We start from the raw sequence: 10,699 nt of genomic DNA on the forward strand, positions 1-10,699 counted from the left end.
CTAAAAAGCCTAAACAAACATTAAAGTTGATATCAATTTGTACCCTTGACCTGAATGCTTCCATTTGCTGTAATACAATATAAATATATGTATGAGATCAACTGATAAGTCATTTTAACCCCACTATAGGTAATCTAGCAAAGTCATAGGATCCTTAAAAAAAACAGTAAATGTACTATTTGACTGTACATAATAGGACCAGTTCTACTTCAAAACATCAATCTAGTTTTTGTTTTTGCTTTGGTTTAATCAGCCGTCATTTATTCTCTAAATTAGCTGACTGACGAAAGGCAAAAGTGTGTGTGCTTTTCCATCATGTATGAGTGACAGAGTGCAGAACTAACGTGAAGCTCTCATCATCACCACAATGCTGAGTGGGAACTACTCTGCGTGAGCTGTCACTTGTGTGAAGTATTCCTGTCACTTTTTCATCTGACAGAACAAGCCAATAAATTTGAGAAGAAAAGAACCAAGGAGAACCGGCATCCTCGCATGACACTCCAGAACATCATTATTGATGAAGACAGGATGAGATCTTCTGAGCTGAAAGATGCACACCCAAAAAACAAGAAACATTTAGTTTTGATATAAAAAAAATAAAGCATGACCACATAATCCTTAAAACCCAGCGGTGCAATCAAGCATTTAAAGGGTGAACCAGTTTGCTGACTCAAACACTCAAACTAAACACATAAGCCAAAGGCAGGACTAAGAAATATTGGGGAGCAGATGCACCGCACTGCAGTGTGTTAGCCTGCGGCGTTTCCAGACAGATCTCCTCATTGATCTGCGGGAGACACAGCGTGAAGGATTGACTAACTTCCTTTGTCACATTAAGGCGTCTTTGTCCACAGAAAGTTCAAGTCAATCCATGTCCACTAACTGCTGCACATTCAAACTTTTAAATCCAATTACTGAGAACAAATCTAGTAAAAAGAAAATATAAGAACATTCAGGAGAATATGCATCTTTGTCACTAGTCATTTAACCTCTACTATGTATTTTTTATCTCTGCAGGCTGCACTTGAGTATATCTAAAGCTTTGATGGACAATTTTAAGTAAATTGTTTTGTGTTATGTGCCATTAAGAAGTAAAAAAAGTACAAAACTGCAGCATTAAAAAGTATTTAACCGGTGCTGAAATATATATTCTTGAAAAAAAAGGAGCTGGAGTTCAGTCAAGTTCATATATCTACTAATTCTGAATGCAAACCAATGTTAACAAATGAAAAAGAAGAATTCTGAAGTTATTCAACTCAAAAAGGGAATTTGATATTCATGTCACAAGACTCTCAAGTCATGAACATTTAAAGCAGGGGCAAAACGGGATTCAGCATCCAGTGCCCAAGGACACTCCAGCAGGAAAACTAAAGCAGAAGGTAGGGATCAATACAGAAACTTTCTGACTGAAAGACGATCACACTTCCTTCTGAGCTACATCCACACCCCCCCAACCCCTCCAAAAAAAGAAGGAAAAATCAATATGTACCTGTCCTCACATTCATTTCTGATATCATTTCAGGATGTGAGCAAATGACTAATTGATCAAAGGGGAAAGAGTTGAAGGGAAAGTAATACTCTTTAGAGCTGGGGTGAATGAGGCCAAAGCTGAGTTTGCAAATAATGTGTGGAATGGACACACATATGAAATCGACTTTTTTGTTTCACTTCACAGCAGTCTCAATCACACTTTACTATGATGGTGTTGTAGTACAGAGTTCTACAACAGTTTGCAATGCAAAACCAGCCTTAAATACACACACACATACAAACATACAACAAAACAAAACAAATTGTTTTCACAGAACAAATGAAACTGTTAAAACTCACATCAAGTGCAATGCGAATGATGTCACTGTGTGTTGTTTTTTCAGAAGTTCCCTTCAGCTCTGCAATACCTTCATCTGTGAGGTACCTGTGAAGATAAATAATAATGGGTTATACCCCATTTCTAAAATTCAAGCAAAATGTTTAAAATTAAAAACTATTTAGGTTGTAAAAAATAAAGTAAGAGGGTCAGTTTTTCTTAAAATGTTATACCTTAGCTTTATAAATAAAAACCTATAAATAAAATGTAGCCAAACTGTTTGTCTTTTTACACAATCTTTGGAGATCAATCCTAAAAAGTGATTTTAATTTAGATTCATAATGCTTCACTTCAAATATACTTCCTCTAAAGAGAATTTAATGGTGTTGCATTTTACATGTGTTTTGAATAAGTTTTGTAGAACAAATTATGTGTAAATATGTTTAAACTTTAAGCAATCAAACAAAAAAATCACTAAACATCTCCACATAAATTGCCAAAGTCACCTACTATCTGTTGACAGTAAGACATAAACCTTAAACTTTCAGGATATGTAGCATAAGGTCATTAAGTTAGCATCTTGTTGACAAAAATGCACTTCTAAACTAATTAATGACTCAAAACTGTAATATTAAAGATGGCTTGGAGGCATTTATTAACTTGTAATCCCAGTTTATTAATATTATATAAATAATAAATCAACTTTTGCTAAATTTTTTACATGTGTTTGTTTGTGTGCATAAGTATGTGTGTGTGAACAATATTGGTTTTAGGTATGTGCGTATGTGTGTTAGACCTGCATAATAAATTGCAAATGTACCGTTATCGCAATATCAGCTTGTGCAATATGTGTATCACAAAATGTTTACACACATGCTGAAGCAAAATCATAGCAGATTGGTGTAATTAACAAGTCAGATTTGACCAATAAGAGCCCTTTTTTTATGTAGACGAGGGTCATTTGGACTTTAATTTTATGATGACTTTTATTCATTAAAACCATTACGATGAATATATATATATATATATATATATATATATATATATATATATATATATATATATATATATATATATATATATTAGTTTTTAGTTTTGCTATCTCTTCATGTATCATAAGTCATATTGTAATCGCAATATTGATCACTAATATCACTTATCGCAAGTTTTCCTCACATCGTACAGCCTTAATGTGTATGATTTTTTTGGAGCCAACCAGTATGTTAGTAATATTTGAGTGCGTCTGTGGACAGGTCCCGATTTCTAGACTAACACCTACACCTGACACTGACAGTAATGATGATTATCTTCCAGCAACTTATTGCTTTGTGATCTTTTGCAAACTTATTGTTTCTACCCCCTTCTATTTCCTAATCATCCTCCAACTTCCTCTCCCCCTGTTTTCTCCCCTTTCTTTTGTAAACCCCCTTTTTTCTCTCACTTTTTTCCCATCCCGACAAGAAATGTATACAAAAATAATTGACAATAAATAAAGTTTAGCCTCAAATTCAAAAGATTCGGAACCCCTATTGAAACAGTAAATTCTGTCCAACACAAGACCACAAGAGGCCTTCGGTTCTTATCTGTTTGCTCAGCTGCTGGACAGGACGAGAGAGGGGGAAAAAAAAAAAAAAAAAACTAGTAATACTAATAATATTTAAGACAAAAAATGCATCCATTTTCACTTCATTTTTTGTACTTTTAAAGTTATGTAAACATTTTTAGTCTATTCATTTATCAACCAAACACATACAAATTGCAAAAATGTATGCAAGTTAAAGAAACCTACTTTAAATATACAATGTTTTCAAAGTGTGATACAAGTCAAAACCTTAGAAATGAAAGGGTAAATCATTTAAATTGATAAACATGTAACCACATTGATTCCTAATTCATGGAAGAAGTGTTTATGATGTAATCGCAGGTAAGTAACAGTTGGGATTATATTCTGCATCACTGCATTAATGGATATGAGTCATTTGATGCTGCATCAACGTTAACCACAAAAAAAGCAGAACATTTTAGCTGTTCATTCATGGACTCAGCTAACTGAAGTTAGAGGTGGAACATTTGTCCAGCAATGGTTTTAGGTCTGCAGTTTGCAAAGTGGAAGCTACCAAACAGTTTTTTGTCGTAACACTCCTGAAAATTGACCCCAATTTTTTCACGTCACTGTCAACGGTTAGAGTTTTCTGTTTACTTCTTACATGCTAGTAGCTGCATTAGCAAACTTCACTATCGCGCCAGCTGCTCCAATTCATTGTATAATGCCACTTTTCCTAACTATAATACAACTGCATTTTGTGTGTTAGTATTTTAAATGACATTAAGTCATTTTATAATACAAATGTGCTTTCTATTTGGCAAAACTTTTCCGTTTTAGGAAACGCAGGTGAATGACTGAAGCCACCAGCTCAGTTAGCATAGTTAGCTGCAACATAGAGTATGCTACTTACCAGCCCTCTTTGATCAGTAAATCTGCCAAGTCGCTCATTTTTGTCGAATCTACAGGCGTAAAGACAACTACAACAATAAATTTAAGGTGTGCAACCTTTACAGCTATCTAATATTGTAATGCATAATAGCTCCAAAACAAAGCTCAGACCGTAAACATGTCCGAAAACGCTTTGTACAACTACGGAGAGCCGAAAGGGTCAAAACGCAGTCTTCTTCCTCGCATTTTCAGACACTGAACAAGATCACATTTAAAATTGCACATTACCGCCATCTAGTGGTGCACTCAAATGGCAGCTATACTTTGGCCCAAAGTGCAAATCACGTCAACAAATCAGTCAACGCAAAAAATAAACGACAATCAAAAAAGTAAAACAAATAATATTAATAGTAAAACGATATTAAAATATGTAAATCAAAACCAAATTCCATAAACCAAAACACAATTAAAAAATAAATAAATAAAATAAAAAATGAAATGAAATGTTTTGGAGAACAGATGTTATTTCCAGAAAATCAAAAGGAAATGTGAAGAAAAAAATGGGGGGAAAAAGGGGTAGGTACTATGGAAATCCTTGATTGGATGAGAATTTTTGACTTTGAGTTATTACAAACTTCAGATCCAAATTAACATACTAATTTAAATTTCATGTTAATCCACTATCGCTTCAAGAAAAATAACTTTTAGATGAAGTACTGGAGTAACGTTATTATCTGATCAGAGATAACCCATAGTATGTACTTTTTTTGGTTCATTCTTTTGTTTAATTTTTAACAGTTTATATTGATTCCTTGAAATAACTTTTGTTGTCCTGGATGATTTTAGAGTCACCATTTAAAAATTCACAAAATTCACCATTGATTTAGGAACCTACATTGCCAAGTAGATTATCTTTGTGAATTGGAAAATTAGAGCAATGAAATAATGTTAATTATTGGTTAAATTTTGAAATGCCCCTTCACAACAGCCAAACTAATATTATAAAATAAAATATTTTAGTCTTGATAAATAATTAGTTAATAGTGCTTTCTAATTATTTGTTTTTCATTACAGTGTTGGTATAATTGCTAATATCATTGATATTGTATAATAAAAATAATATTTATTTTTTTACTTGTTTCTTATTTGTTTGTGTGTTTAATTATATAATTGTTAATATACTAATATTATGCATAATTGAAATAATAACAAAAAAATATTTATATACAATTATTATTATGTAATTTAATTCAAGCAAATTCATTTTAATACATTAAATTTAAAAAATAAATAAAAATCTAATTTAATTACATTAAGGAATTTTAAAAATTGTAAACGTTTAAAAATGTATTAAATTTAGCAACAGTAAGTTTAGTGCAATCATTTTTGCTAATTTATATAGTTTTGTATTTATTCACTTATTTTCATTTAAACCATATCATTGTCCAAAAAAATAAAAATAAATAGTTGCCTTCATTCACTTAACTATCTCAAACACTCTCCTGTTTTTTTTTTTTGTTTGTTTTGTTTGTTTTTTTCCTGTTTCTTGAATGTCACGCTGCACGGTCACCCTCTCTGAACTGTTGTGTGTGTTTTGTTCTTGGCACTCTCTTCATTTGTTGACAAATTAGATTTAAAGGGTGAAAAATGACAAATCTGACAACTTACCACAGAAATGCTTAAAATGTGCATCCTTTTCTGAGAAGCAGCTAAGTCCAAAACTGATGAGACAAACACGGGGGACAGACTTTCCAGTCTCGATTAAAATGTTCTCTAACTTCATGCCCCAGTGAAAGATATTATTTTCTTCCAGGTCTTTTGTTGCCTTCATCAGCTGTTTAATAATGATCTGAGGAAGACAGGAAACACGATGAACTCTGAGAAAAACTCCATGCAAGAAAACTTCCTTAGAAGGAGGAAAAAAAGACAACCTGACTAGACAGTCAGATCAGAACCACCTTAGCCTCATCCTTGCTTATCCCCTGCTTTCTTTTTCTATTAGAGGAGAGACATTCAGAGGGAGAAGGTCTTTCCATCACCAAAATCAGGTAGTCTCTCAGGTAATAAAAATCCAGCAGAGACACAGGTGTTGTGGTCCCCACTAGCACATCTCCTTTATCTGCGACTTTTTGCATGACAGCCACTTCTGTGGGAAGCTGCTTCCCATTTTCATCCCTCTAAATGCCAGAAAAGTGTAAGATGAGGGTCAAAAGCTGCACAGGTGAGCACAGAGACTTCAGATAAGCCACAGTGGCTGCAGCTGATCTTACTGGTTCTCTAAAGAACACTTTATCCGCAGGAATGCACTTGATGGCTACCAGTAATCACAAAAAGAGCTTTGGTGAGGATTTCATTGCTGATACCGCACCTGCTCCGTCAAGATCTGCTATACCTCAAACTTACAGGTAAAATGTTGGAGTTTTGGAAACCACAGTAAACACATCCATACTTTCCAGCTCCAAGCAGGCCCAGTCTCACATACTTTGCAGCAAAGGTAAACTTGGTTCAATCTATGAGAAAAAAATATTCCTGTTGGACTGCTTTTACTCACTATTTAAAAAATCAGACTAACCTTCAAATTCCTCAATGAACTCCTTTGTCTCTGAGACCTACTGCCCATTGGAGACCGATAACTGTCTAGTGGAGACAAACTGCTGTCTTCAGAGGAGAAGAACAGCAGAGGGACATGTTTAATAGACATTAGCTAAAGAAAATATTACACCAGAATGGAAGCATTTTTCTTCTGACAGGTAAACAATGAAAAGAAAAGCAAATCTTTTCAAATCTACAATGCCCGAGAGATCTCATCACCCAAAATATTTGAAAAACCTACATAGTGGTCCTGCAAGAACACAGAAGCATTAGCACAACTTTATCAAACACTGATGCTGCAAATTAAAATAGCAACATGCATGTGCTGCAAAAAATACATAATCTATGCAAGAACACAGCAGCACAACAACAAAGTCACAACACTTCAACAACTTTACCACAGGGTGCTGCTGCTAACTAAAATAGCAAAACACAAGTTGCAAGAACAAAGTAGTGCAGCAAAAATGTTACAACGCGGTTGCATTTCAAACGTTTAGTAAGCTGTAGGACTGACACCCAAAATGGTTCTTGTATTTAGCAATAAACAGGCTACTTGAGTAAATTATTTATTCCAAAAATGTTGTCATGCTTTGTTTTTTAAAAATGAAAATGACAGTTATATTTCAAAATCTTTTAAAGGGTTGCCCTCGTGTCCTCCAGTGTGTTGAGCTCTTTGGAGGCGTGATTGTTTAATTAATTTAATTTGTTAAATTAATTGTAAAAAATTGTTACAAAATTGCTTCATTAAATGTCTTTTGTCATCAGTGATCAGTTTGTTGTTACTGAGCAGAAACAAAAATCTCATCAATTTGTTACTGTTGTCTGTTGCAGCGGTCGACTTGCTTATCTGAGAGCTGATTCCTCTTTTAACGTCCAACCTCCTTAGTTGAGGCTTTCCTTTTTCTCGATGTGGAACCAGCTGGGCTTTCTCTGACCACACAGCTTAATTTTGTCACTAAAAAAAGCAACACAACAAGGAGTTTAGACTATTTTGACACACAAACATAAATCTGGGTCAAAGTAGGAAAGACCTGTGTCACAATTAACACTTTTTATTCATTTTTCAACAACATCATATTTCTCATAGTATATTTTTGTCGATACACACAAAGCATTTTGTTATGAGTAAGTATTAGACATATAGCAGTAAAAAAAAAAAAGTTTTTATCCAAAATGGATTCAAAACTGAAAAACCACTCCACAGCAATCAGGCCACTATTTGCCTGAGACTGCTCCTCTGTCCATCAGAGATCTTTTCTTTGGATTCACAAATGACTTTGTGTTCTTGCACCTGACGCTGGTTTGATCTATAAAAAAAAAGAAAAAAAGAAACACAACAGTAAGGACTGTCTGTTGGCAGAAAATTATGGGTGTATTCAGATTGGAAAGTAACGGAAAAAAAGAATAATGGAAGTCCTCTGTTTTGTAATCCTTGTTGGGATATTTCACTGATTCAAACTTTATATTTTGCCGACTAACTTTAAACATCTGAATCAATGTCAGGTACAACACTTTTTACTGTCTACTTTGGTACAGCAGAGGCATGCTGCAAAGCAGTTACTGGGAAAATTATAGAGAAGATACACTGGTAAATATTTATGACATAGATAGTTGGGAAAACAGTGCGAGAAACAATGTGTATCACATTAAAAGTTGCTTTAATGAGTCTGAATTCATCTGACCAAATTTCAGTAAGTGGCTGTGTGTCATTGTTGATCCGCTACTGTGTTTACATCCTGCAAATGTCTGGCCACTATATTCCTATAATCATCTTATTGCTGTCTGAAATAGCCAAAATATCTCCAGAACAAGCCGATTTTTACTGGAGAACCACATGAACAGTTGTTAAATGTTAAAAACTTCATGTGGCATGCTGATTTTAATCTGTCCTTGTAACTTTCAAAGAAGGTAGCACAGCACACTTGTCAAAACAATTAAAAGTGGATACATTTATTTTTAAGTTGTAGAATACTGTTACTACCATTGATTTTGGGAAAAAGGATAGGATAGTTTTTATAAACTCTCCAAAACCTGAAGCTTCTTTATTTGAAAAAAAAAAGGTTCTAAATGAAATAAATTAAGAAATCTCACATTTAAATATGCTTTTTGTGTGCTTTTAACATGTTCTTATGGCATTTTTCTTATGGAAGAGGACATGTATACAGAAAATTAAGCTTAATATTGCATTTCTGAGTATTTTCTTAATCAAAACATCGCATAGCAGAAACAGACAAAAAATGTCATTTGAAAAGCTTGTAGCTTTGATGTAAGTGCTACTATCTAGCCACAAGTGCCCCGCTCTGCTCCATTCTGATGCATCTACTTGCAAACAAATAGATCCATGTACATCTTTGTTAACCTCGACTGAGCTGGAATCTGGAAGTAAAATGTACGACTGAATAGCTCCAGTATTACTTGGCATTTTCACTGCAAAGCGAATGTGACTTTGGGGTTGTGAGAAGCTGTAAGCTAGCAGGAGAGAGCCTAAACAGATGGATGATGGGAAATGGTGGATTACTTTGCGCCCAATGATAGCTTTGAATTTTTTTGTGAAGTACTGCTGCTCTGCAGAAACTATTTCCTAAAAACCTGCAAAGATTCTGTTGATATTGACAAAAGACTGCATAATCATAATTAAAAGACCTCTGGGAATGATTTTACAGTAGATCACAAGATGATCGGATATTAAAATTGATGACAACTACACTAAGATCTTCTTAGATCTTCAAAATATTCAAGAATACTCTAACAAATGGTTCCAAGGTTGCAGTGGGTATAACAGCATGATGCTAATTCTGGGGGAAAAAAATGTTTCTTTTGAAAAAAAAAATCAGTTGTAGCACCAAGTGTAAAAATATCCCTTTATTTTAATTTCGTAGAAATCAGATTAATTTGGTGGATTTTTTATTATCGTTTTCCTTGTAGATAATTCCAGCAAGAAGTCAATGCACGACTGTTGTCTTTCTCGTCTTTTGGGTTTATTGACAGTTTGTAGACCGAGTTTTTGCTGTAGTGCAACCACTTTCTTGGTTGTAGTCAGGATTTGGAAACTTGTTGGAAAAAAAGAGAACACTGTGCTGAACTTTCTCTTCATTATCATAAAAACACAACAGTTATTGTAAAAGACATGAACAGGAATTTGCAGCTTCTTCTTGGTTCTTCTGTCAATCAATGTTTAAATTGATCAAAATGTCTATCTTTGTCACTACAGTCCCAATTATCTTGTCACACTGTATAGATATGTGGGAATCACTGATGGATTTAGCTTTATTCTCAATTAATATACAGTAATGTTCTTTAGTAGATCTGGCTTTAGTTTGCTACTTGTCCGCTCTAATTTCCCTCCCTTCCTGTGATAGCAGGAAGAGAGTCATCATAGATAAAAGTTTTCCCTCTATTTTTAATCACTGATTGTGCAAGAAGAGTCATGGGATGAGAGGAGACATGGTTATTGTTGCATGAACCCCTCTGCTTCACAGACATCCTTTTGAATCATGGCTAATAAAACATGGGTTAGACTATAAGCTTTGTATATATTTGCTGTTTATAATATTGATGTTGTTTTAGTTAGTAGAAGCAGAAAAATAACTGGACAGGAGGCTTACTGTAGTTTAATTCTTCTTTTTTTAAGTCTGTGTTGCCAAAAACTTATTTGGTTTAAAATTGCTTTTTTTCTCAGGATGACAATTTAAATGCATTTTCCCATTTGGTTAATTCACTTGTACCATGACAGTTACCTTTAGAACACTCAAGCTTTGACCATCACACGGCCACCATCCCCGTCTAGTTTATTAATCTTCATGAAGACATACTTTTGTTTTTCAGGTTTTAAATCAGCTTGAGGTTCTGAGCTCTATGTTATTAGT

At 34.0% G+C, this 10,699-nt stretch overlaps 1 protein-coding gene and 1 long non-coding RNA gene across 4 annotated transcripts in view; both read right to left on the reverse strand.

Annotated features, from left to right (window-relative positions):
• tdrd3 (tudor domain containing 3) overlaps positions 1-4,657 on the reverse strand; it is a 14,194-nt gene extending 9,537 nt beyond the window's left edge. The window contains exons 1-2 of one of the 2 annotated variants that reach the window (XM_024295985.2): positions 4,264-4,657; positions 1,831-1,915 (exon numbers count right to left, since the gene is read on the reverse strand). In XM_024295985.2, the coding sequence (XP_024151753.1) occupies positions 1,831-1,915; positions 4,264-4,301 (123 nt within the window). In that variant the 5' untranslated portion in view covers positions 4,302-4,657. The remainder of the gene's footprint in view (positions 1-1,830; positions 1,916-4,263) is intronic. The other variant, XM_024295984.2, reaches the window with a different exon arrangement.
• A 1,107-nt stretch (positions 4,658-5,764) lies between these two features.
• The window catches only part of LOC118597957, an 8,651-nt gene continuing 3,716 nt past the window's right edge, over positions 5,765-10,699 (reverse strand). The window contains exons 3-4 of one of the 2 annotated variants that reach the window (XR_004946987.1): positions 6,814-8,140; positions 5,765-6,090 (exon numbers count right to left, since the gene is read on the reverse strand). This is a non-coding gene — a long non-coding RNA (uncharacterized LOC118597957). Of the gene's footprint in view, positions 6,091-6,813; positions 9,355-10,699 lie in introns of those variants that run through there. The other variant, XR_004946986.1, reaches the window with a different exon arrangement.

The sequence above is a fragment of the Oryzias melastigma genome, linkage group LG3, assembly GCF_002922805.2.
Source record: "Oryzias melastigma strain HK-1 linkage group LG3, ASM292280v2, whole genome shotgun sequence".
Lineage (NCBI taxonomy): Eukaryota > Metazoa > Chordata > Actinopteri > Beloniformes > Adrianichthyidae > Oryzias > Oryzias melastigma.